The sequence below is a fragment of the Mustela nigripes genome, chromosome 10, assembly GCF_022355385.1.
Source record: "Mustela nigripes isolate SB6536 chromosome 10, MUSNIG.SB6536, whole genome shotgun sequence".
Taxonomy (NCBI): Eukaryota; Metazoa; Chordata; class Mammalia; order Carnivora; family Mustelidae; genus Mustela; species Mustela nigripes.
Window position 1 is genome coordinate 31202486 of NC_081566.1, and position 25075 is coordinate 31227560.

Genomic DNA, 25075 nt, shown 5'->3' on the forward strand with positions numbered 1-25075 from the left:
TTTTTTTTTTTTTAAAGATTTTATTTATTTATCAGAGAGAGAGAGGGAGAGAGGGAGCACAGGCAGACAGAATGGCAGGCAGAGGCAGAGGGAGAAGCAGGCTCCCTGCTGAGCAAGGAGCCTGATGTGGGACTCGATCCCAGGACGCCGGGATCATGACCTGAGCCGAAGGCAGCTGCTTAACCAACTGAGCCACCCAGGCATCCCGTTGAGTTTGGTTTTTATTGTACATTACACAACCATGGCAAAGAAGATGGAGTTCATTTGAATGATAAGACTGTATTTATTTTATCTAAATAGATTTTTTAAAAAATATTTATTTGTCAGAGAGAGAGAGCATAATCCGGAGAGCAGCAGGGAGAGGGAGCAAGGAGCCCAATGTGGGACTCAATCCCAGGACCATGGGATTGTGGCCTAAGCTGAAGGCAGATGCTTAACCAACTGAGCCAGCCAGGCACCCCTCTAAATATATTTTTCAGTTTCAGTTTTTTTTGTTTGTTTGTTTCTTCTCAGCATTATTGGTATCAAATTGACTAGAGCTCTATCATGACAGTTGTGCTCTGAGCCTCTGCTTGGGTCACTGTCCTGCCCATTTTCTCTTTGCCTCCCTGGAGCCATTCACTCTTCTTCTCCAGCCTGCTCTGTGTCTGTGAGGCTGACTTGTACGGATTATGTCCATAGGCTCCCCTGCTTTCTGGCTTCTGGCTGGCTTCAGCTTGTGGGGCGTACCACCATGGGGTGGGAGGGAGAATTTATTTACTCTGTGCTATTTATTCATCCAGTCTCCCCCCTCCCTCCCTCCCTCTTTCCCTCCATTGTAGACTTGCTGTTTTGCCGTGATTAATGGTTACATATCCAGCTCGCTCTCTTTGGGTTTGGGGAGGGTTGAATGTCTTACTAACCCTGGGGGTGCTCTGTGTCCCTGAAGTTTCCTCAGAGGTGTTCTGGGGGGGCAGGCAGCAGCCAGCTGGTACCCCCTCTTAAGATCTGATAATGCACGTCTCTTCCCTATTCTAGGTTCTGGGACATCAACTGGGTAGCTGCAAACCTACCCTGCTGGGAGCATTTCCCTCAGAAATCGGCAAATAGTATATATCATTTGCTGCTGCTGGCACCTCACACGTGCCTTTGTAAATAATTGCATCATTAAACACTCCTCTAGCTAACGAGTTGAGTGTGCCATTTTTCTGCCAGGACTGATGGACAGAACCAGTCACTTGTTCTCTGGATCAAGTACTTTCTCAGCCTTCTGTCCAGACCAGCTGGACAGCTCAAGGGGTTGAGCTTGGTCAGGGGCGTGTGTGTGTTCAGGTACTTCTTTCAGCTTCACGAAAAACACCTGTGTTCTGCCTGCTGAAGACAGCAAGTCCTTGCTTTTCCGAACGGAAGTTGGTCATCTGGAGGCTGGAGAGCTGCTTTCACTTTCCTTCTCCGTCTTTCCTCACTGTCATGATCTCAGAAGTCCCGGAAGACCATAAGTAAACTGAGAATTTACCAGAGATGATGGAAAGCAGGAACTGCTAGTTAGGAGCACTATTAGATTAGAGTTATTGGTTACAGTTGTGACCTTGGACAGATGGCCTTTCTCACATGTGTGCCTGGCCGAGTGCCTGAGGTTTGCATGCTTTGCCTACTCTGACCTTCAGGGTGACTCTTGTCCTGGGGGTGCTTCTGTTATTGCCACTCTACCCTTGCGGATGCTGAGGTTTAAAGACACTAAGTCAATGGCCCTCAGTTAATTTCTAATAGTAGAATCTCTGGGACTCGTTAAGAACACAGATTCTCAGGCCCTCATCCCGGGTGCATCAGAATCTCTGGGCGAGGGCCCAGCAGCTGTGTTTTCCTGAGCCTTCCACGCAGCTCTGAAGGCTGTCGCAGGCAGAGAACCACTGCTTTGAGACCCACCCCAGGTGGTTTTTTACTTGAGAGCCACAGGGTTGGCTGCTCGGTGAGCTGATGGAGGAGGGTGCCTGTTGGAGGCTGAGTGAACTTTTTCACTCACTGAAATAGCCTTTTGGTTACTGTTCCAGTTTTTCTAACATGCCCTTCCTGCCTCGTGCGGCAGCTAGTGTTTCAGGGTGTGAAATCTCTCCAGGGACCTGTGGGGCCCTGTTAGCCCCTTCTGTGGCCAGATTCCTCTGGAATTTTGAAATTGTGGTTTCCTGTGCTGCACGTTTACTCCCCATCTACTTTTCATCTCCCGGAAACAGAGTTCATGCCTTCTCTGTGTTGTTGTGTGTATTCCTTTCAGTTTTCAAGCTGTCATTCCAGAGCGAGGAGATACGCGGTGTGATCCATCAGCCGTTTTGAAGTGGTAACTGATACCTTCTGAAGACCGAGGATTCCCTCAACTCTAGTCATTCTCCCTCTGTCAGATGAAATGACACCTGACGGTTTTCCCGCCTAGCGAGCACAGCCAGGGATTGTGCTCCGGCTGGACTTTCAGAGTGTGCCATTTTTCTGTTGTTCTTTTTTTTTTTTTTTTTGACAGAGAGAGCAAGAGACACAAGCAGGCAGAGCAGCAGAGGGAGAGGGAGAAGCAGGCTCCCCACTGAGCAGGGAGCCCGATGTGGGGCTCGATCCCAGGACCCTGGGATCATGACTTGAGCCTAATCTTAATCAACTGAGCTACCTAGGCGCCCCTCTCTGTTCTTAACAATGACAGAACTAAAACAATTTAGTGATGACTTTGATGTTCTTTATTCAAGAGAAAAGCAATGCATGGACTGGGGGAGTGCCGGGCCTCACAAGTGGCAGAGGCTCTTCTGGAGGGATTCGAGGGCAAGAGCAGTTTTTATAGAAGAGGCAATGTGGAAACAGGGCAGCATGATGGCTTAGGAGGTCACGGGGTTTCCTCACGAGACTAAAAGGTTTTGTTTTCTAATTAAGGTAGGCTAACTACAGCTGAGTTGGACGATTGGGATTGGTATTGTGAGGTGTCCTTGACAGTGAGGTGTAAGTGGGCTAACTTAAGTTTACATTTGTGACATGGACTGGGAGACTGGTGCGGCCACCATTTTGTGGGTCGCAGTGTATGAATTAGCTATCTCTCTCCCCAACTTCCCAGTCCCTGCTTTCCTGTTGTCTCTAGTTATGCCTTCTCTTTGAATTTTCTGGTTTTCTTCTTTTTCTCTATCTCCCTCTGGCTCTTGGTCTCTGTCTCTCTCCTCAGTCTCTCCTGCATGCTCTTCCAGTGGGCTTCTGTTCTCTGCTCACTCACTCTCTAGGTCTTGCTGTAGGTATCCTGCTCTTGGGTGCCCATTCTCCAGCTGCGACTCACACTCTAGTACTCCCTGTTGGCTGTCTTCCATCTCCCGCACCCCTCACCAATACTCCCTGTCCTCCTATTCCCTCTTTCTCTCCTCCCTCCTTCTGTCCATCTCGCTCTACTGCTGCTTGCCACAGGTTGTCTCTGTTTTCTGTCTCTGCTGCTCTCTGCATTTTGTCTATATCCCCGAGTGTCTGTCTTGATCTCTGCCACCTGTGTTCATCACTGTCTGTCATCTTGCTCCATCTCATTCCTGTCTCTCTTTGACTGTAGTCTCTGCCTCCATCTCTCCGTCTCTGCCTTTGTCTGTCTGCCTCTTTTAGTCCAGTCCTCTCCTCACCTGCCTCAATAGATGCTCTTCTGTGTATCCATCTGAGTGCCTTGCTTCTCTCCCAAGACCTCCTTTCTCCATTTACTGACTAGCACGTATGGGATCAACTGTTTAGACCTCTTGGCCTTATTGTCTTAGTTTTTGTTCTGAGAGAATCTAATTGACCCAGCCCTGCCTATGCGTTGGTTGGGCAGTTGTCCCCTCCTGGTCTCGTGTGCTGGGACTGGGACCTGCATGGGCGATGGGGAGGGTAGGGAGTTAGGTGATGTGTAGACTGTGGTAGGTACAGCTGGGCAGGGGAGGTCAGTAGAGCTTTTAGACACACAGCTATGTCCCCTGTACTCCTTCTGTGTCTGGGACAATGTAGATACTCCAGTATTTGTCGTATTAAACTGAGCTGCTCTGAGATTCCTTCCATTTACCTTGGTACTATACTTTAGCTTCACTGAGCTGTTTACCAAGAAAGTTCTAAAGATTTTATTTATTCATTTCTCAGGGAGAGAGAGAGAGAGCACAAGCAGGGGGAGCAGCCAGCAGGGGGAGAAACAGGCTCCCTGCTGAGCAAAGAGCCGCATGTGGGACTTGATCCCAGTACCCTGGGATCATGACTTGAGCTGAAGGCAGACGCTTAACTGTCTGAGCCAGCCAGGTGTCCCACCAAGAAAGTTTTAAAATAACACAGGAGGCAAATGTAAAACTAATTAAAAAAAGAATTTTCTAACACTATATAATATTCTATACAGTTTACTTTGAGTTACCTTTTTTTTTTAGTTCTGGGAATCAAATTTTTACATGTTCTTCAATGATGGTCAATGAGTTTTGTTAAAAATGCCTATAATATGTATAGATATGCATTAAAAATTATCTTGGAGATAAAATGAGATAAAAATGAGAATAAAACACCTACTTGATTAATCTGTTTCACCATTTGTTAGCAACTGAGGACACCAATATATATTTCTTCCCAGTAATTCAACATATCACTGACCGCTTATTTATTATGTAAACTATCATTGGATCATAAAAAATCTACACTTTTAACACAATTTCATGGGGTTTTGTTCCCTTCCATCCTGCTTATACAATTGATTCATCTGTTTTTATTGTTTTAAAATCCTTTGAGTGAATGTAGAGGTCATGTTTCTGAAACCATGTACTTAGAGGTAACTACCCAGTAAACAGAGTTTTGAGTTTGCTCTTCAAACTGAAGCCTCTCTTTCCATTGTAATTTACTGACTTAATCAAAGTGTATTTATGGGGGTGCCTGGGTGGCTCAGTGGGTTAAAGCCTCTGCCTTTGGCTCAAGTCATGGTCCCAGGGTCCTAGGATCGAGCCCCACATTGGGCTCTCTGCTCAGCATGGAGCCTGCTTCCCTGCCTCTCTGCCTACTTGTGATCTCTGCCTGACAAATAAATTTAAAACAAAATCTTCAAAGTGTATTTATGTAGAATATTAAAGTTAGAAGCAAAACAAGTGATTATCGAATCTCTTGGGAGTTTGATTTGTAATGTGCCAATATTGGGCCCTTTATAATTTAGACGAGTCATTTTCATGGAATTTTATTGTTGAAAAACACAATAGAGTCAGAACATAACTTCTGTTAGTATTAAGATTTTAGGTATTTTATGTAGGTGTGTCATGCTGACCTAGCTCTCATCCCATCCTCTCCATTCTTCCAAATATTACCATATCTCAATCTTTTTTGTGTTTCTAAAAATTAATTTCTGGTATGGATTTTATTTAGGTTCAGGCAAGTTGAACTATTGTTTTCTTTTCTTTGTCTAGTGCTTATGTACATACTTCTTGTTCTCATCATTTATCTCAATGATTTCTTTTAATTGTTTTTCTAGTGTTTTGAAAGAAAGGAAAAGATAATTAAAGAAAAAAATTTATTTTTAAAGATTTTATTTATTATTTATTGGACAGAGAGAGATCACAAGTAGGCAGAGAGGCAAGCAGAGAGAGAGGAGGAAGCAGGCTCCCTGCTGAGCAGAGAACCCGATGCGGGGCTTGATCCCAGGACCCTGGGATCATGACCTGAGCCGAAGGCAGAGGCTTTAACCCACTGAGCCACCCAGGCGCCCCTAAAGAAAAATATTTTTATTTATTTATTTGACAGAGAGCTCGAGAGCAGCAGGTTGAGGGAGAGGGAGAAGCAGGCTCCCTGGTGAGCAAGGAGCCCAATGTAGGGCTCGATCCCAGGCCCTTGGGATCATGACCTGAGCCAAAGGCAGCCGCTTAACTGACTGAGTCCTGCAAGCCCCCCGGAAAAAGATGATTTTACTCAAACTACTTTTTGTAAGCACGCTGATATCCTTAGTGATCTGTAACAGTGAAAGTATTCCAAAGATGTGTTCCCTTATAAGAAAAATACCTCTAGTTCTTAGAAGCATATTGCGAAATTTATATTGTAGGCCTCTAAATAACCAGTGTGCGCAGGGAACAATAATACATTACCATGAACTGTTTGCTGGATATAGTTTTTATCTGTGTGATGGCCCAAACTGAGTCACTTGCTCAGTCATTGCTTAGTTAGTCTCTCCTTTTTTTTTTTGTACTAATGAGGGTGAAAAGCAAATTTCCAATAATTTCTTTTTAGAATATCTCTGTGTTATGCTTTAGGAGCAAATGGTAGGTTTGGAATGATGCTCTTTTAATGTCGTGTGACTTGGCTCATGCCCCATCAGCTGAAGAAACTTTATGTGCTGTGGGGAGGGGAGCCTTTCAAATTTTAAGAGAGTATTTATTTTATTGTACAAACTGGAGGAAAACTGTGGGCTGAGGAAGGTTGAATTTGGGAAACCTCACATTTAACTCCATGCGTTCTTACAGCTAAAGACTTTCAGGGGGTAAGGGGCACCTGGTTGGCTCAGTGGGTTAAGCCTCAGTCTTCGGCTCGGGTCATGATCTCGGGGTCCTGGGATCGAGCCCCACATCGGGCTCTCTGCTCAGCAGGGAGCCTGCTTCCCCCACCCCTCTCTGCCTGCCTCTCTGCCTACTTGTGACCTCTCTGTCAAATAAATAAATAAATCTTTAAAAAAAAAAAAAAAAGACTTTCAGGGGGTAAAAAGGCATCAGGGGGAGGCAGTAGAATCTATCTAATTTGCATCAAAGACCTGGAGATACAGGGAACTTTCAGATGAGAGCCAATGAATAAATCATGGCACAGGCAGCCAAGTGGAACCTACACATTTTCCTGAACAAGGTAGGAGGGACCTGATCAGTTCACAGACTACGATTCTGGAGGTAGACTTTGGTGCTTCCCACTGGCTGACTGGAAGTCACACATTCCATGTGCAAAAGCTATATGTACGGGGGCGCTTGGGTGGCTCAGTCGTTGAAGATCCAATTTGATTTCCACTTGGGTCATGATCTCAGGGTTGTGGAATCGAGCCCCATGTCAGGCTCCATGCTCAGCACTGAGTCTGCTTGTCCCTCTTCCTCTGCTCCTCCTCCTGTGTTCTCTCTCTCTCTCTCAAATACGTTCAAATAAATAAATAAATAAATAAATAAATAAAATCTTTAAAAAATAGCAGAGCATGTATAATCAAGAGAATATGTCTTACTTTGATTTTACAGATTCCAAAGACACATGTGGGTATTTTCTGTATATATAAGCTGACCTACCAACATGTGATTTCTGTCTACCATAGACTCCCTTGAAAAATGGTACACTTTTACAGGGTTATGGCTCATCATATCACGTATCCAAATCCAGGCAGTTCCGCTGAGCAAATGCTCTGTACAACATGGTTCACCTGAAATGTGTCACTTCCCGCCGAGTTGAGTTTAGAAGGTATTTCTGCTCCTTTTAAAGTGACCTAGACTCTACAGAGTCCAGCATTTAGAGAAGGGATAGTTCAGGGTGATAACTGGTTGATGACAAGGGTCGGTAGGTTGCAGGTTGCAGAAATGCCTTCTGATTTGTGCTTTATTATGAATCCAGTCACTTAGGAGTCAGATTTTATTGCAATAGGACCCAACTTATTGTGTCCATGATTGTTCTTTCAGATGGTGCTCTGGGGACCTAGGGGTTGCTGGGGAAGGGTGGATTAATAGGGTGACTTTCACCCCTTTTCTCCCATTGGTTTTCATTGTTGACTAGGTTCCTTGGTGCTTCTCCATAGAATCTCATGGCCTCTGTCTTACTAGATGCCCTCAGCTTGTAGAATGTCCATGTGGTGTCTCTAGTAGTATAGCTCAGGGGTCACCTGGCAGCTCAGGGTTCCCAAGAGTGCAGAAGCAGATGCTTCCAGACCTTCAGAGCTTAGGCCTGGGTGTTTGGCATAGCAACCATTCTACTGCAGGCTGTTGGTCAAAGCAAATTGCAGACCCACCCAGATTCAAAGGGGAGGAACTGAACCAGGGCATGAACGCAGGGAGGCATGATTTTTTGGGGGCTACCAGTGTAATCTCAACTATTTATAGGGATACTTTGTTCCAGATCTCAGAGTCATGGAAGGGCTGGTCTCTAACAAATAAATAAATAAATAAATATTTATTTATTTCTCCCCCCTCCCCAAAAGAAGAGAGAAAGTGAAAAGGACTTAACCAAGCAATCAGAGTGTTCTGGAGTGGATCATATTGCCACTTCCTTTGTAGATATTTTATAAAGACTCTCATCAGTGCAATTTGTCAGAGTCAGGAGGCAAGAAAGCAGATGATCTCTGAACACCTTTTGGGATTTTGGAGCTTTAATCCATGTTAATGTGTTTGAGCCCATTTAACCTTCATTCCTCCAGTTTTTACCCAAGTAAAGGTTGTTTGAAGGAGCCACATGAAAGTCAAAATATGGTATCAGCTTTATGACTATTAAACCAGATTTTGGAGAACGTACAATGCCACCAGTTTCCCTCCTCAACCCCGGGCTTTGACTTCTAGACCAGGAGTCACTGCCCTACTCCTAGAGGAAGAAGCTGAAGATAACAGAGCAGAGGGCTGGCAGGACTGTCCCACTAGGTTTTTCTTCTTTTTTTTTTTTTTTTAAAAGTAGGCTCGGCACCCAACATGGAGCCCCATGCAGGGCTTAAATTCGCAATGCTGAGATTAAGACTTGAGCTGAGATCAAGAGCTGGATGCTTAACTGACTGAGCCACCCAGGCACTCCCCCCACCGTAAGCTGAGACAGATAGCTCAGGCCCTCACTCCCCCAGCCACACCAGGCACAGGCAAGTCTGAGGTCAGTACACATAGTGGATTCTTCTTGCTTTTGAGATGCCTACTGATAGCTTGACCAATCTACATAGGCAGGTATAAGTGAGGGGGGTGAAGAAAGGGATCAAAGGATTCATTGTAACATTTCTTTCTGGGGATGGGTACATACTCCTTCCTCTCAGTGAAAGCCCCAGGTGTGGAAAGATAAATGTTGCCTTTGTGAAATCTGTTTATCAAAATAGAGCTTTATGGGGCGCCTGAGTGGCTCAGTGAGTTAAAGCCTCTGCCTTCGGCTCGGGTCATGATCTCAGGGTCCTAGGATTGAGCCCCACATTGGGCTCTCTGCTCAGCGGGGAGCCTGCTTCCTCCTAGCTCTCTCTGCCTGCCTGTCTACTTGTGATCTCTGTCAAATAAATAAATAAAATCTTTAAAAAAATAGTTTTATAGAGGTACTGTATTCTGCCCAACTTAGAGTCCTGGAATACTACCAAGGACTTTGAGGGAGCTGCAGAATTTATGAGCTATGGGTCCGCTGATTCCGTTAAAGACTTTTGTAGAGCATCATACAGTTAAAAGCATTGGCTGTGGTGTTTGTGATGGTTAATTTTTTAAAAAAGATTTTATTTATTTATTTGACAGAGAGCGATCACAAGTAGGCAGATAGGCAGGCAGAGAGAGAGGGGGAAGCAGGCTCCCTACTGAGCAGAGAGCCCAACGCAGGGCTCGATCTCAGGACCTGGAGACCATGACCTGAGCCGAAGGCAGAGGCTCAACCCATTGAGCCACCTGGGTGCCCCTGTGATGGTTAATTTTATGTGTCAGCTTGATTCAGTTACAGAGTGTGGAGATATTTGGTCAGATACATTCAGAGTGTTTCTATGAGGGTGTTTTTGGATGAGTGTAGCATCGATTTTATTCATTTATTTTTAAAAAATATTCCACCAGCCTTTTTCTTTTCTTTAAGATTTTATTTATTTGTTTGTCAGAGAGAGAGAGAATGAACACGCACAAGCAGGGGGAGCAGCAGGCAGAGGGTGAAGCAAGCTCCCTGCTGAGCAAGGAGCCCAAGGTGGTACTTGATCTCAGGACCCTGGGATTGTGATCTGAACTGAAGGCAGATGCCTAACCAACTGAGCCACCCAGGTGTCCCTGAGCGTAATATTTATTTTTTATTTTTTTATTTTTATTTTTATTTTTTTTTAAAGATTTATTTATTTATTTGACACAGAGAGATTACAAGTAGGCAGAGAGGCAGGCAGAGATAGAGAGGAGGAAGCAGGCTCCCCGCTGAGCAGAGAGCTCGATGCGGGACTTGATCCCAGGACCCTGAGATCATGACCTGAGTCGAAGGCAGCGGCTTAACCCACTGAGCCACCCAGGCGCCCTATTTTTTTATTTTTTTTAAAGATTTTATTTATTTGACAGAAAGAGATCACAAGCAGGCAGAGAGGCAGGCGGGGGGGGGGCAGGCTCCCCACTGAGCAGAGAGCCTGATGTGGGGCTCGATCCCAGGACCCTGGGATCATGACCCAGGCTGAAGGCAGAGGCTTTAATCCACTGAGCCACCCAGGCTCCCTGAGTGTAACATTTAAATCAGTAGACTGAGTAAAGCAGATTGCTCTCCCTAATGTGGGTGGGCTTCATTTAATCAGTTGACGGGCTGAATAGAATAAAAAGCTGACTTTCCCCCTGAATAAGAGGGAATTTCTTCTGCCTGACTACTTTTAAGCTGGGATATTGGTTTCTTCCTGCCTTTGGCTTTGAAATGAAACATTGGCTCTTCCTCAGTCTAAACCATGAGCTCTCCTTATTCTTAGGCCTTTAGATTTGAAATGGAACTACACACCATTGGCTTTCCTGGGTCTCCAGTTTGCCAACTGCAAATCTTGGGATTTGTTATCCTTCATGATCACACGAACAAATTCCTTATAATAAATCTCTTTCTCTGGTTACACACATGTGCACACATGCGCACTTCCTATTAATTTTGTTTCCATGAACTCTGATACAGTGTTAGGCAGTCCCCATTCTACTAGATATATGGCCTAGGAAATGTTTTGTCAATTTAGTACCTTTTTGCAATATTTATAAAAATGAGCTAATACTAGTGTCTGCTTACCTCAGGGAGTAATGACCCAATGACTATTAAAACATGCAGTCTTGATGGTGATGATGCCCTTTGCACCAATGAAGAATGGCAGATTTCCTAACATTTCTCAGTTTAAAATCTCCCGATCTCTCATATCCAGATCAGGCCAATTCTGTTGCAGCCTTAGGAAATTATGTTTGGGGTTTGTTTGTTTGTTTGTTTGTTTTTTAGTGTTTTGTCCATGCAATAGGATACTTTCCTAATCAGGTTTTGCTTGGCTTCAAAATAACTTTTCATGTATTCAGCTTGGAAAATAGTAAATAATCCCAGAGTCATTTATGTTTGGATGTGGACTACGTATCTCTCCGTTTAGCTAGAAAGTCCGTATCACTTCACTAGAGCCCTCTTTTTGGCATTTTTAACCAGTGGGAGTATAGCCAACCACCTGGAGGAATTAAGGAGAGTTAGTTGAACAAGATTGCTCTCACAGAGGTCTTGCACCAGAGTTTATGCACTTTTTTCAGGAGACTCCCACTTTCTGAGCTGTCTTCTTATATGCAGATATACTTCCGGAAACATGGTAGCAAATTGACTTAGACCCACCCGGGTTCACTTTTTTATTTTATTTTTTATTTTTATTTTTTAAAAATATTTTATTAATTTGACAGAGAGAGACAGCCAGAGAGGGAAACAAGCAAGGGTAGTGGGAGAGGGAAAAACAGGCTTCCTGCTGATACAGGGCTCCATCCCAGGACTGGGATCATGACCTGAGCTGAAGCAGACACTTAACAACTGAGCCACGTGGGTGCCCTGGTTAACTTCTTATTTTTATTTAACAAAGCTTATCTCCCTCAGAAGTTCCCACTCCACTAAACAGCAAAAGGAGACTCTGAATGTCCTGGTTAGTAGTATCTCAAATGCTTCTGTTTTAATTATTCTTTTCGAGGCAACTCAGTCTCTTGTGTTGAAAACCCAATTCAGCCCACCCCACTGTTTCCCCCTCTGATGGTGTGTGGGGTGGACACAAGCCACCCTGCGTGTATTTGTGTGGTGACGTGTACCACTTTGGGGTTCTATTCCCCCCCCCCCCCCGGTCCTTGGGTCTCTGGTAATGGCCTCTGTTCTGGTCACTAGATGTCTAGCAGCTGAGCTTATATTCTGTTCCTTGAATTGAGCAGAACTTGATGCCCTGCTTCAACCCATCACATACTCCTTGTGTGTGTATGTGTTTGTGGTATGTGTATGTGTATGCATGCATATGTGTGGTGTGTGTGTACTAACTTGATCCTGTCTAGGCCCCCACTTGCTGTGCAGCTCACCTCTGATATTTGCCTGAACCCCTAAGTCAGGCCGTTTGACACAGCCTTTGGCTACAGGGTCATTTCACTCTACTGTGATAACCATCTGCTTATGTACCATCAGCACTAGTAGCATAGCTGGTGACTTCTGGATCCTTTCCAGAGTCCATGGTTGCTGGGGTGTGGGAGTGGTGGCAAGGGAGGGTGCCCAGGAAATTAATATGGCCAGGTTTGTACCACAGCTCCTTTAAGTCACCAGTGTGAGGTCCTCTCCCACCCCTGAGTGTCAGATGGGGATCTAGGCACAAAGTTTCCCCTCTTATCCTGTCCTTGTCTGTCACCATGAGGAGGCAGGACTGTTAGAGAATAGGTCAGCACACTAAGTTTTTGTTTTGTTTTTGTTTTTGTCTTTTTAATTTGAACCTCTTTCTTTCTTTCTTTTTTTTTTTTTTTTCTTTAGCACAGTAAGTTTTAAGAAGTGGAGGTGATAACTTACAATTGAGGCAAGAGACAAACATTGGAAATCTAGACAGGGAAATGCAAACATTTAGATGAGGAATGATTACTTCCATGCACATCAGTATTTCCTAAGGACATCATTGTCGATCACAGGGTAGAATTATAATGTATGGTAACAAAAATGGTAATGTTAACTCACCAACTAAAAGTCTCATTATACTTAGTATTTTTATCAGAAAGCCATAAATCTAATGTGTTATAAAGGTTTTCATAGAAGTGGTCTGATTTTAGTTCTTAATGGAATGAGGGAGACAGTGTAATATGATGATTAAAAGCATGAGTTTTGAAGTCAGATAGACCTAGATTCAAATCCTAACTCTAACCTGCTATGACTGTCCTCAGAGGCTCCGTGTCCTTGTGAGTAAAATGATGAAATCAGTGACACTTCATTTAGTAATATAATACCACCTCACAAAAATTATTATGAAGATTAAAAACCCCTCCCCTTAATATATGATCAAGTCTTAGTATAGAGCCTGGCACAGAGTAAATATTGATAAATGGTATGCATTCTTACTAATATCTTTAATATTGCTTATGTGGAATCCCTTAGTTTCTGATGATATATGTAGCATTATGGTATTTTTATGGGTAGCCCACAATTTAGAAACATTGTTTTTTGGAAGGTAATTTGCAGGTCAGTTATTTGTAGTTTAGGGATTGAAGACAATCTAGACTAGTCCCCCTTTCCAGCCAACCCTAATAGGGTACGCACATGTGTGCAAGGATGGGGCAGGGGAAGGGGGGAACATCTGCTTCCTCTTGGGGACAAATGTCTTTGTGACTCGGACTAGAATCCTTTCCTCCGTTCACTCCACGTCCTGGGATATCACGTGTTAGCAAAAGAACCTTGCTTCCTGGCAACTATAATTTCTTGCTTGGGTTATCGCTGAGAGGTAACTATTTTAGAATTTTAAATTCTATAATGAGACTTGCTTTTTCCCAGATAAGACTAATCTGCACTGCAGCGACAAATGGGAAGGCTTGAGGAAGGGTGAGCACCTTTAAAGGATGACCAGAATACGTTTATGGGAAACTGCAGTGATATCTGGAACTTGAAATATATCCTTTTCTCATTTTTTTTAAACAAAAAAATTAATCAATAAGTTAATTTTTTTCTGATTAAATTCATTAAAAATTAAAAATATACTTATTTTTATCAAAGTAGTATATATTCTTGGTTAAAAAGTCAAACTGAAGAGCTTATAAAGAAAAACAACCATCCTGTGCCTTGTTTCTCTGCCCATCCTGTTCATCAGAGGTCACATGTTCTAATTTTAGCTGTTTCTTCTTATAGTTTCTGCCATGTCTCTAAATAATGTGCACTATAGCTATTTCTAGATATATCAATTTTAGCTATTAGCTGTTGACTTCTGTTAATTTAGCTGAGTTTTTATCTCACATTATTTACTTTCAACCTCCTTCTCCTTATATAATTATATTATTCCCTTATTGGTTATCTTTGCAACTTGAAAATATTTATGCCTTTTTTTTTTATTATATCAGCTCTAGACACCATCTTATGATTGTTCTCACTTTTCTCTCTAAACTTATCATTTGTATTTTTATAGCATTGGAATTGCTAAGATTATATTTAGATACTTATAGTTAAATATTGCATGCTTTGACGATACTGGTTTTAAAAATTAGAAATTAATGCTGTTGTGATGGCGATGAGACATGGTGTGGTTTGGTTTCCCTTCTTGCACAGCTTTTGTTTCTTTGATACTTCTACTTTCTTTTCCTGCCCATTCCCCACCCCCAAATTATGCACTTATATTGACTTATTTTTTAAAGATTTTATTTATGTATTTGAGAAAGAGAAAGAGAGAGAAAGAGCACAAGCCAGGGGGAGGGGCAGAGGGAGAGGAAGCAGCAGAGTCCTGGCTGAGCGAGGAGCCCAATTCAGGACTTGATCCCAGGACCCTGGGATTCTGACCTGAGCTGAAGGCAAACGCTTAATTAACTGAGCCAGCCAGGTGCACCCTATATTGACTTTTTATGTTGTTTCAAATGATCAGGAATATCATCAGATCCTGACCTCCTTTATCCCTAGATAACTCTCTTCTGGAACATCTGACATCTGTTCTCTGAACCATTCTGTGCTGAATGCTTTCTGTTAGCTTCCTTCCTGATTTCTATATTTGGAGCCACTTTCCCTCTGGTTCTCATGTTATCTTCTTTCCTTATTCCTTCACTTTGCTGATACACATCCCCAAGTAATTTCCCAAGAAAGAATACCTAGGAGGGTTGCCAGGGTGGCTCAGTCGGTTAAGCATCTGCCTCTTGATTTTGGTTCTGGTGATGATCTCAGGGTCCTGTAGTCTAGCCCTGTATTGGGCTCTGCACTCAGTGGGGAGTCTGCTGGAGGAGTCTCTCTTCCCCTCCCACGCCTGCCAGTCATATGATCTCTATAAAATAAATAAGTAAATCTTAAAAAAGTGAGAAATGGCTTTTCTAGGTCTTTGCACATTTGAATATCTTTATTCTACCTTCACATTTGATAGTTCTAACTTTAAAAAAATGTTTGGCTTTTTCTCATGTTGTTCTTTCTCTTGTTCCTGTTAGTATACATGTTGTTCCTGTCGGATTGATGCTCTATGTCTTATTTAAAAAAATGATTTCTGTCTCTCCTCTACTGCCTTTATCTTCTGAAATTTATATTGAATTTTTAATTATTCACTTTTAATTTACAGGGCGTCTTAATTGTTCTTTTTTTTTTTTTCATAGCATCCTGTTCTTGTTTTATGTTTGTAATATCTCTTGAATCTCTCTCAGGACACTAATCAGGGATTTTTTTTTAAAGTTATTTTTTGTTTCCTATATTGTTTCTGCTTCTTCCATTGTCATTTTTTCTGTTCTTATTTTACTCTAATTTTTGTGTGGATTTTTACCTTATTAATTCATTTACTTTAATTTTCGGGGTGCCTCGGGTAAGAGAGGAAATAAACACATGCTGTCAAATCATTATCTGTAACTGGCTATCATTCCCTCTTAGCACTTAACTTTAGTGGGACATTAGCCATGAAAGAGCTCACTCAGTTTTTCTTAACTATTTGAGGTCTTTGAGGGAAGTTACTTACACTTTCAGGAATCAACAAGAAAGTTAAACTGATTGGATTTCATATTCATTTAAGGTTGATTTAGTGAATTTGTTTCTTTTCTTTTCTTTCTTTCTTTCTCCCTTTTTTTTAATTTATTATTTTTTTTTAGAGAGAGAGAGAGAGAGGGCCGCTGTGGGGGGGGGGTGGCATAGGGAGAGGAGGGGAGTGAGGGAGAATCTTAAGCAGACTTCACACTGAACTCCATGCAGGGCTTGATCTCACCACCCTGAGATCATGACCTGAGCTGAAATCAAGAGTCACACACTTAAATGACTGAGCCACCCAGCCACCCTGATGTAGTGAATTTTGTACTTTTTTTAAGGCTTAGTTGTTCTTTTCAAGAATAACTCAGGAAGGGGTGCCTGGGTGGCTCAGTGGATTAAAGCCTCTGCCTTCGGTGCAGGTCATGATCCCAGGGTCCTGGGATTAAGCCCTGCATCGGGCTCTCTGTTCAGCGGGGAGCCTTCTTTCCCCCAACTCTCTCTGCCTGCCTCACTGCCTACTTGTGATCTCTGTCTGTCAAATAAATAAATAAAATCTTAAAAAAAAAGAGTCTGGTATTTAAAAAAAAAGAATAACTCAGGAAGAGAAGACCAGCATGAAGGATTATCCACACCCCCTTTGAAAAAAAATACCTTATTGAGATATAATTCATGTACCATAACTTTCACACTTTTTAAATGTACAGTTGTTTAGTATATTTACAGAGTTATGCATTCATCACCGCTATCACATTCCAGAATATTTTCATCACCCCCAAAAAGAAACTCCACACCCATTGGCAGTCACTCCATCTTCCTACCCCTCCCCTCCAGGCTTCTAGCAATGATGAAACTACCTTCTGTTTCTATGGATTTGCTGCTTCTGGACATTTCACATAAATGGACCAAAAATATATGTGACTTTTTGTGTCTGGCCTCTTTCACTTAGCTTAATATTTTTAAGGTTCATCCGTGTTGCAATATGTATCAGTATTGTTTCTTTTAATTGCCAAATAGATACCACATTTTGTGTACCTGTTCATCAGTTTATGGACATTTTGGATTATTTTCATGTTTTGGCTATTATGAATACTGTTGCTATGAACATTCATGGACAGGTTTTTGTGTAGACATATGTTGCCATTTTTCTTGAGCACATATTTAGGGATAGAATTGCTGAGTCATATGGTAACTTCATGGGTAAATTTTGAAGAACTGCCAATCTGTCAAATTGACTGCACCATTTTACATTCCCACCAGCAGTGCACAAGGGTTACAGGATGCAGGTTCCAGTCTCTCCACATCCTCACCAACACTTGCTATTGTCTTTTTTATTATAGCCATCCTAGTGGTATACCTGAAGGGTTATCCTGTCTCCAGAAAAAAGTCAAAGATCTTTGACCATCAGGCCCATCCTAGTCTGGTCTTCAGGCTCATCTCCTGCCAGTCTCCCTGGTGCCCTTTGTCTGTTTATGCCAGTCTTTATGTGTCTCATCCTGCCAGGCCTTGGCTTAGGCTTCTCCTCCACCTGGAATATTCCCTTCCTCTCACAACCTCTTGAGTTCACCAGTGAAAGTCAATTTGTGTTCATTTCTTTAAATATTGTTTTTGTATCATATGTGATAGTTACAAGTTAGGCATTCATAATGTTTGAATGAGTTTTACTCATCCTTCCAGATTAGAGCAAGTTCAAATGTGACCCCAAGGAGACATGGTCCTTTACTTCCCTCAGAGTTAATAGTTTTATTATTTGGTTTCTTAGGTAGTTGTGCACATGTCTTTTTGTCCTGATAATTTCCTGGAATGTGTGGACCATATAGCATCAGGCTGGATATCTCCAGGGTCTCGTAATGTGCTTGGTACCTAGTGGACACTCCAAAAGTATTCATGATTATATGGGAGAAATGGAGGGAAAAACTGGTTATAGATTTTCAGTAAAAGCATATTTATAAACTTAACAGTTGTATAGATTAACTTACTGATAGTTGTGTTTTATGTTTCTTTTAAGTAGATGAAAGCATTTTTAAGAATAGATTACCATATTAGTTATTTCTCCTCCTTTTGGTTTCTCTATTCCTCCCCACATAGATAAGAAGGGATGGTTATCCATATTGTGAATAAATTGTAGATGCTGTTCTAGAACAAAATTAACGTCCCAATTAAATGAGGACATTATATATCACTACTATTTCACTTTGAATGGTATGCATATATAAACAAAACCCCTTCCTGTTTACAACGAAAGAAGGGTTGTGTGCGTGTTCTTTTTTTTTTTTCTTTTCTTCTCTTGGGGAAGGAGTAAGTATTCTGTGGAAAGGAGCAAGCCAAGCTAAAATCACGATGATATTTAAGTTCTGGATGTTATTTGCCTAATTTAAGGTCTTGAAGAGAAAAAGAGGGACAGTTATTACCTAAGCACAAAAAGTATTGAAGACTTTTGTTCTTGAAAAATATGGGAAGTGGTAAGAAAACACTGAGCAGCTGTACGTTTCTGGCCCACTTACTCCCTGCATCTGAAGTGAATGTGGGCTGGTGGGCAGTGAAAGAACTCTGAAATACGGCTTCTGTGGCTACAGAATTTCAGAATCAGCAAGAAGGCTTTTGTCATTGTGAGCATCTTGATCAGGTTCTATAAGGCTCTAGTATTAGGAGTGTCTAGTCACTTCCTTACCAAGAGGAGGGGTCTCTGATATGTGTGTTGCACAAGGCAATCCTCCCTCTCCCTTTCTCTGCCACTCTACTTTCTCCTCCTGGGATGGGTAAATGCTCCTCAGGGTCAACAAGGCCAATCTGTAGCTTTTGGTCAAAGGACTGACAAGGCTAAGATGCTAGATGGAGCCCAGAAGAAATCCCTTTTGCATTCTCTCTTGCTCCAGAGTACCACTGTACTTTCACTGAGATGAGTTAGGACTTGAACATGTCTCCGGGAAATCACTGGATTTCTGCAGGATTCATTGATTGGTTGGTTAAGTGTGCTTCCTTTGCTGACGTCCTCTTGGAGGACAATTACCTTAGCATTTGAATTCAAAATATTCAGCTCTAAAAAACTATTCCTTTGTATTCCTCACAGGGCCCTCTTCCTGTTCAAGAGACTGTTTTAGAGGGAAACCAAGATACCTGGATTTGTTGACATTATTTATGTCCTCAATGATTCTCAATTAATGTCTTGCCTCCTATGCCCCTTTCTATTCTTTTCTCCTTCTCCTTCTTCTTTTTCTTCTTCTTCTTCTTCTTTTTTTTTTTTAACAGATACTAATTTTGTGTTGGGGAATGCCCAGATAGTGGACTGGCCTATCGTGTACAGCAACGACGGATTTTGCAAGCTGTCTGGCTATCACAGGGCGGAAGTGATGCAAAAAAGCAGTACCTGCAGGTATTTATGTCCGGGCTTGTTCTGTTCAACATTCTATCATGGTATCTTCTGGAAAAACAAAATGGCTTATGCAGTGTGGGGATTGCCCTTCTCTAATTTAGAGTTTTCTTCAGGAATATTTGTGGTAGTATCATCTCTCGTTCATGCACTATACCAGGGAATCAAAGAAGGCTTCAAATGTGGTCTCCACAAACTGACTGGACTTGTAAGTCACTGAGATGGGCACCTAGAGAAACTCAGGAAGCTCATTTTACCTAGAAAATGGGGACTCAGAAGTTTATGAGATGTTAGATGAAAGGATAGGAAAGTTAGAGGATTCTTGAAAATGAGATAAAAATGAAATATAATTTAAGGTGACTAAATTAATTTTTGAAATTACATGACAGTTTGAGAAGAATCCCTGCGATGTTGCAGACAAGGGCCTTGTTCATAGGGCTTTTCACCAGAAAGAGAGAAGAGAACTAAGATTTGGTTGCCTTCTAATTCATGCTGTCACATCTCTGGTCACTCACTGGAAAGCAGAGGCAAACGGTGCTAATGGCTCACACCGCCTGGGCATTTGACAGGGTTACTCACTAAGCAGTACCCTTGGGCCCGGGTGCTAGAAACGCTCTTAAAGCATCTACAAGGTGTGGAGCAGAGTAGAGCAGAATGAGTTGAGCAGAGCCTGTGCCCTGCCCCTCCTGACACACCCCTGTGGTACCCTGACGAGGTCTTGGTTTAGCACAGCCTTTGGCGCCTCTCACTCCTTATTCCTTCTTTGGAGTCGTCTGTCTTCACTGGTGTTTGCGTGATCCCAGAGCTGCTGGACCAAGAAATAAAGTCATCTCTGAAAGGTGGAAAAACCTGAAACAGGCATCATCTTCACAGTTTTCAGAAGTTGCATGTTGATGGTGTTCAATCAGCCATGTTACTAGTTCTGGTGAAAAGTATTCAATGCTTCAAAAATTTCATTTTCTTAAATTTTAGGTGTTTGGGGCTGGGAAATGGGAAGTTTAAGAGTCCCCTTCTTCCCTCAAAGGTATAGAAATTGTGACTTTTAAATCCTACAATAAAATTTTCTTACCTTTGTGACGTGCTGTTATCCTCATTAGTGTCTCTCTCTGTATCTGCATCTCTGTCGATGTTTGCGTCTATACAATTAAAACAAATCGGGGGGTTAGCCTCACTTTCTGGTGGGACCGGAGCAACCTTTCCTTCCCTTTATTCCTTCTTGTTGGTTCTAACCGGACACTTGAAGAAGATCAGAGTAGATAACTTGCAAATTTAGGTTTTATGCACAATTGTAGGAAACTCATTTAATTCCCTGGGGATGTCCCTTTCCTGAAGATAAAGAAAACCTGTCTTTGTGCTGGCTCTGTTCCTAATCGCTCAGGAGCCTCTTTTGCTTATTTTTTGCATTGCAGGTATCTGAAATCTAATGTCCAGGTAAAGGAAACTTCTAGCTACCAGTAAATTACAGTTTGAGGAAACAGTACATAAGACCAATGAGAGCCTGGTGTGATCATGGCACCTCACTTACTTCAGGTCTCCATCCTGCAGGGGTTTGTTTCACATTGTGAAAGAAACAGCCAGCATATATACCATCGTGTCACTTAAATGGAGGTCAGTTATCTAGCAAATTCGCTCAGAAAGAGAAAGTGGGAGGAAGCTAAAAAGGCAACCGGCTAAGTAAGACGGGCGCGCAGCTTCCGGTTTTGCCTCCGAGGAGAAGTCCTCTTGTTCTCAGGCAGGGCTAGTTTAGTCTTGATCGAGCCGTCTTTTTAAAGATAATGAGACAAGCTTGGTTATCCATTTTCCTGATTTATAGATGGAAAGTGGAGCATTCCACAAGAGAAGTACGAGGGCAACCATAGATAATAATGTCTCTGAGCAGGCTGGGAAGGGCCGTAATAACAAAAGTGACACAGAATTCATAAAGTCAGCAGCAGGGCACTTTTTTTCCCCCCCTTTTTTTTTTTTTAAAAGAGCGCTGGCAATTGCAAACCTGTAGTAAGCTCAAGGCTGTCCCAGTATCAAGCCAAGCAAGGCCCTTGAGTTGGTGGTAGCCTCTGGGGTTCTTCGTGGCTCAGCAATTCTATGACTCTGCGATTCAAGTCATCACCAGAGATTGCATTCAGTATGTGCAGTTTTGGAAGATGGGGACTGTATTGTTTAGGGAGGCATGCCCTTCTTCCACTTTACCCAAGGCTTGGGGGCTGAGTGTTGGTGTCTTCTTGTTCTGGTCAAATGAAGGCCTGAGGTTGTCAGGGGAAATGCTTCCTGGGTCCATGGGGAACTTTTGACAACTGGCTTTTCCTGCCCCATGGAGAGATGGCTTTTCTCCTCTCCCATGTTGTGAGTGTCCTGTGCCGTGGTTTACTCCACCTAACTGGGGGTGTATCTTATTCCCAGAGGTACAAACCTTGTTCACAATGGAGCCTAGGAAAATGGACAGTTTCCTCCCTCTGCTGAGAACCAGAATTAGTCAGTAGGAAGTTCTGTCTGGAAATTTTCTCTCATGCTACTCATTTCCCCCCTTAGTCTACTTTTCTCCAAATGTGAGCAGTAGGGAGGTATATTGGTAAGAACTGTAGGATTTCATCATTTCAATTTTTTAAACCTAATGCCTTTTTTGGGGATGGGGTAGGGTGGGTAGGAAAGCAGAGCTCCACACACAGTGGCTGAATCTTCTCTTTCTTTCCTTAGCTCTGCCTTAATGTTTAGAGCATCAGATTGCCCCCTTTGGTGCAATCTTCGGTTGACGAATTTTTGTGATTTTTCCTATTCTTTTGTGTATTTGTTTGGGAATTAGAAAAGGAAAAGGTCTGTGGGTCCAGATTTACTCTGCCATCTTTTCTGGGAAATTTCCCAGAGTTGTACTTCTAAAATGCAAATCTGATTATGGAACTCTCTTGCTTGAAACCTTCCAGTGTCTCCCCCACACTCCCCCTCTCCCCCCATTGCTTTTGAAAGCCATGTGTTCCTTCATGATTCGGTCTGTGCTTATCTTCCTGTGCTATCTGTTGTGAAATCTCCCCTCAGTGTGTATATTCCAGTTACAGTGAACTGAACTGCATTCAGACAGAATGAACCTCCCTCTCACTTCTCTGCCTTTGCACATACTTTTCTTTTGTCTGGAATGTTCTTTTCCCTCCTTCCCGTCTAATTTCCACCGGCTCTTCAGATTTCATTTGTCTTTATCTCTGGGAAGCCTTCGCTGACCACACAGGGCTTTGTGCCTGAAATTTTTGTTCTGTAATGTATTGGTCACACTGTTTTCTGATCTACTCTTTTCTGTGTGTCTCCCCTTATTGACTGTTAATTTGGGGGAAGATGGTGACAGAGTGCTGGTGTATCAGTAAGTCTTAAAAATTTTTTTAAAATTTAATTATTTTTATTAACATATAATGTACTATTTGCCCCAGGGGTACAGGTCTTTGAGTCATCAGGCTCACACATTTCACAGCACTTACAAAGCATATACCTTTCCCAGTATCCCATCACCCAGCCACCCCATCCCTCCTCCACCCCCATCCCCTAGCAACCCTCAGTTTGGTTTTTGAGATTAAGATTCTCCCGATCGTGAAGGTTTTCATTAAGTGTGTGTGTGTTCATTCCACATAGCACAGTGCTAGGTATAGGACAGATGTTTAACATGTGCTGGTACAATACTCAATATTTGTTAAACTAACTTGAGCTTTTTGGTTGATTTGCAGTTTTATGTATGGGGAGCTGACCGATAAAGACACAATTGAAAAGGTGCGGCAAACGTTTGAGAACTATGAGATGAATTCCTTTGAAATTTTGATGTACAAGAAGAACAGTGAGTATTCAAACCATTCCGAACCATACCTTTATGTGCTTGCCATACATAGTAAAAGAAGTGCCCTTCCTCTGTTGTCTTGCATCTTCTTCTCCCCCACCAGCTAAATGTTGTTTCATGAGGCTATTGTGTATGTTGGGATAAATGGTGTAGTTTGCTGAGTTACACTCTTCTTTATGGAACTCTTTTTTTTTTCCCCAAGATTTTATTTATTTGAGAGAGAGCATAAGTAGGGGACAGAGGGTTAGGGAGAAGCAGTCTTCCCGCTGAGCAGGGAGCCAGACATGGGGCTCCATCCCAGCACCCTGGGATCATGACCGAAGCAAAGGCAGATTCTTATCCGACTGAGCCATCTAGGTGCCGCCTAATTAAGACTTCTTGATCTTGGGGCACCTGGCTGGCTCAGTCAATAGAGCACATGGCTCTTGATCTTGAGGTTATAAAATTGACCCTGATGTTGGGTGCAGAGATTACTTAAAAATAAAATCTTAAAAAAAAGAACTCGATCTCTTTTTCTGCCAAGGTAATGTTTTCCTTATTGGTTTACTTATGGTGAGCTGCTAGCTGCAAGCACTTGTAGACTTTAAGGCTTCTTGGGGGAAAGGAAGACATGGGACAGTGACTCTGGCCAGATCATCTTTGAGTCCGTCCTCCACAGTACCTAGCACAGCAGGTGACCCCAGTAGATGCCCTGTTGGGGAAGGAGATTAAGAGCACACGTATCTGGATGAGTACTGAGTATCGTATAGAATTGTTGAACCACCATGTTGTACACCTGAAATGAATATAATCCTGTATGTTAATTATAGTGGAATTAAAAAAATATAGTTTCTGAATAAAATTTTCTTCTCCTCATGACCTTACTTTTCTGTCAGAGATGGTATTAATATTCAGAGTAGATTGTGAATTTGTATTTGTTTTGGCTACAGTTACTTCCATGGAGTATGTTAATGACGAATTTTGGTCAATAGCCGTACACAGGTATAAAACTCACTTTTCCCTCCTGAGGTTTCCTTTCGAATGGAGACGAGCTGTGTTGGAAGTATGAGACAGTGGGGTATATGGCCATAGCAGGTTCCAGAGATGTCTAATAGTGCTGAGTTTTGGTTTTAGAAAATGATTTTGTCTGTAAAGCTTTCTGTTCTTTATATGTAGGATTGAATGGCAGCTCATAGATTCAATAGAATGTTTCCAGAGTGGCCCAGATAGCCCATGAGATTACGTGTTTCTCTTGGTGGCATATTCAGAGTGATACATTTGGCTCTGGAAAGCAAAAGGCACACTTTTTTCTTTTTTAAGATTTTATTTATTTATTTGACAGACAGAGATCATGAGTAGGCAGAGAGGCAGGCAGAAAGAGAGGGGGAAGCAGGCTCCCCACTGAGCAGAGAGCCTGATGCGGGGCTTGATTCCAGGACTCTTGATCATGACTTGAGCTGAAGGCAGAGGCTTTAACCCACTGAACCACCTAGGCGCCCCAAGGGCACACGTTTTTTCTGGAAGGAGCTGGAGATTCAGTCTGGACTGTTGGAGCAGACAGCTGAGAGCGCTGTTTGCTTGGTGCCGTGAGCTAATGTTGATCTGAGAGACTGGCTCGAGGCATCAGCTAAGCCAAGAGGGCTTTCACACTCGCATGGAGTCTTGTTCTATCCCCCTTCTTCACCCAGCAGGTTGAGTTCCTCCTGGCAGGAGAGGAACAGGGGGAAAGACTGAATGGCTCTGTGCTGGTCCTCTACCATGGTGACCACAACCCAGAGCACCAGCTCTTACCAGGAGCACACATGCCTTTTTGTGGGGAGGAGGGGCCCTGTCCATGTGCCCCAAGCTAATGGAGTAAGTTCTAGGTTTTCTACCCTGTGAGCTTTGTATACTGAGCAGTTGGATTTCCCCTTGACACGGCATACTAATTGGATAGGTGTGTCACAAAAATAATGCTTTGCATTTATATTTTGCTTTAGAGTTTTTAAGCTTCATTAGACTATGCATTTAACTTTCTGAAATTATATGTGTTTGGCACCAAAGCGAGAGAAGAGGAAACTTAATTTAAATTGAGTCAGTGATTTCATTTGCTGTACCTGTTAGGGAGCGTGTACCCCAGAGGAAGTGTGCAATGGGGGAGGAGAAGCTGCTGTTCCTGCAGCTGCCTCTGGGGC

General features: G+C 42.6%; 1 protein-coding gene across 2 annotated transcripts in view; it reads left to right on the plus strand.

Annotated features, from left to right (window-relative positions):
* Positions 1–25075, plus strand: part of KCNH1 (potassium voltage-gated channel subfamily H member 1) — a 407094-nt gene that overhangs the window by 10759 nt on the left and 371260 nt on the right. For both annotated transcript variants that reach the window (XM_059412951.1, XM_059412952.1), the window contains exons 2-3: positions 18994–19117; positions 22816–22922. In XM_059412951.1, coding sequence (XP_059268934.1) covers positions 18994–19117; positions 22816–22922 — 231 coding nt within the window. The remainder of the gene's footprint in view (positions 1–18993; positions 19118–22815; positions 22923–25075) is intronic.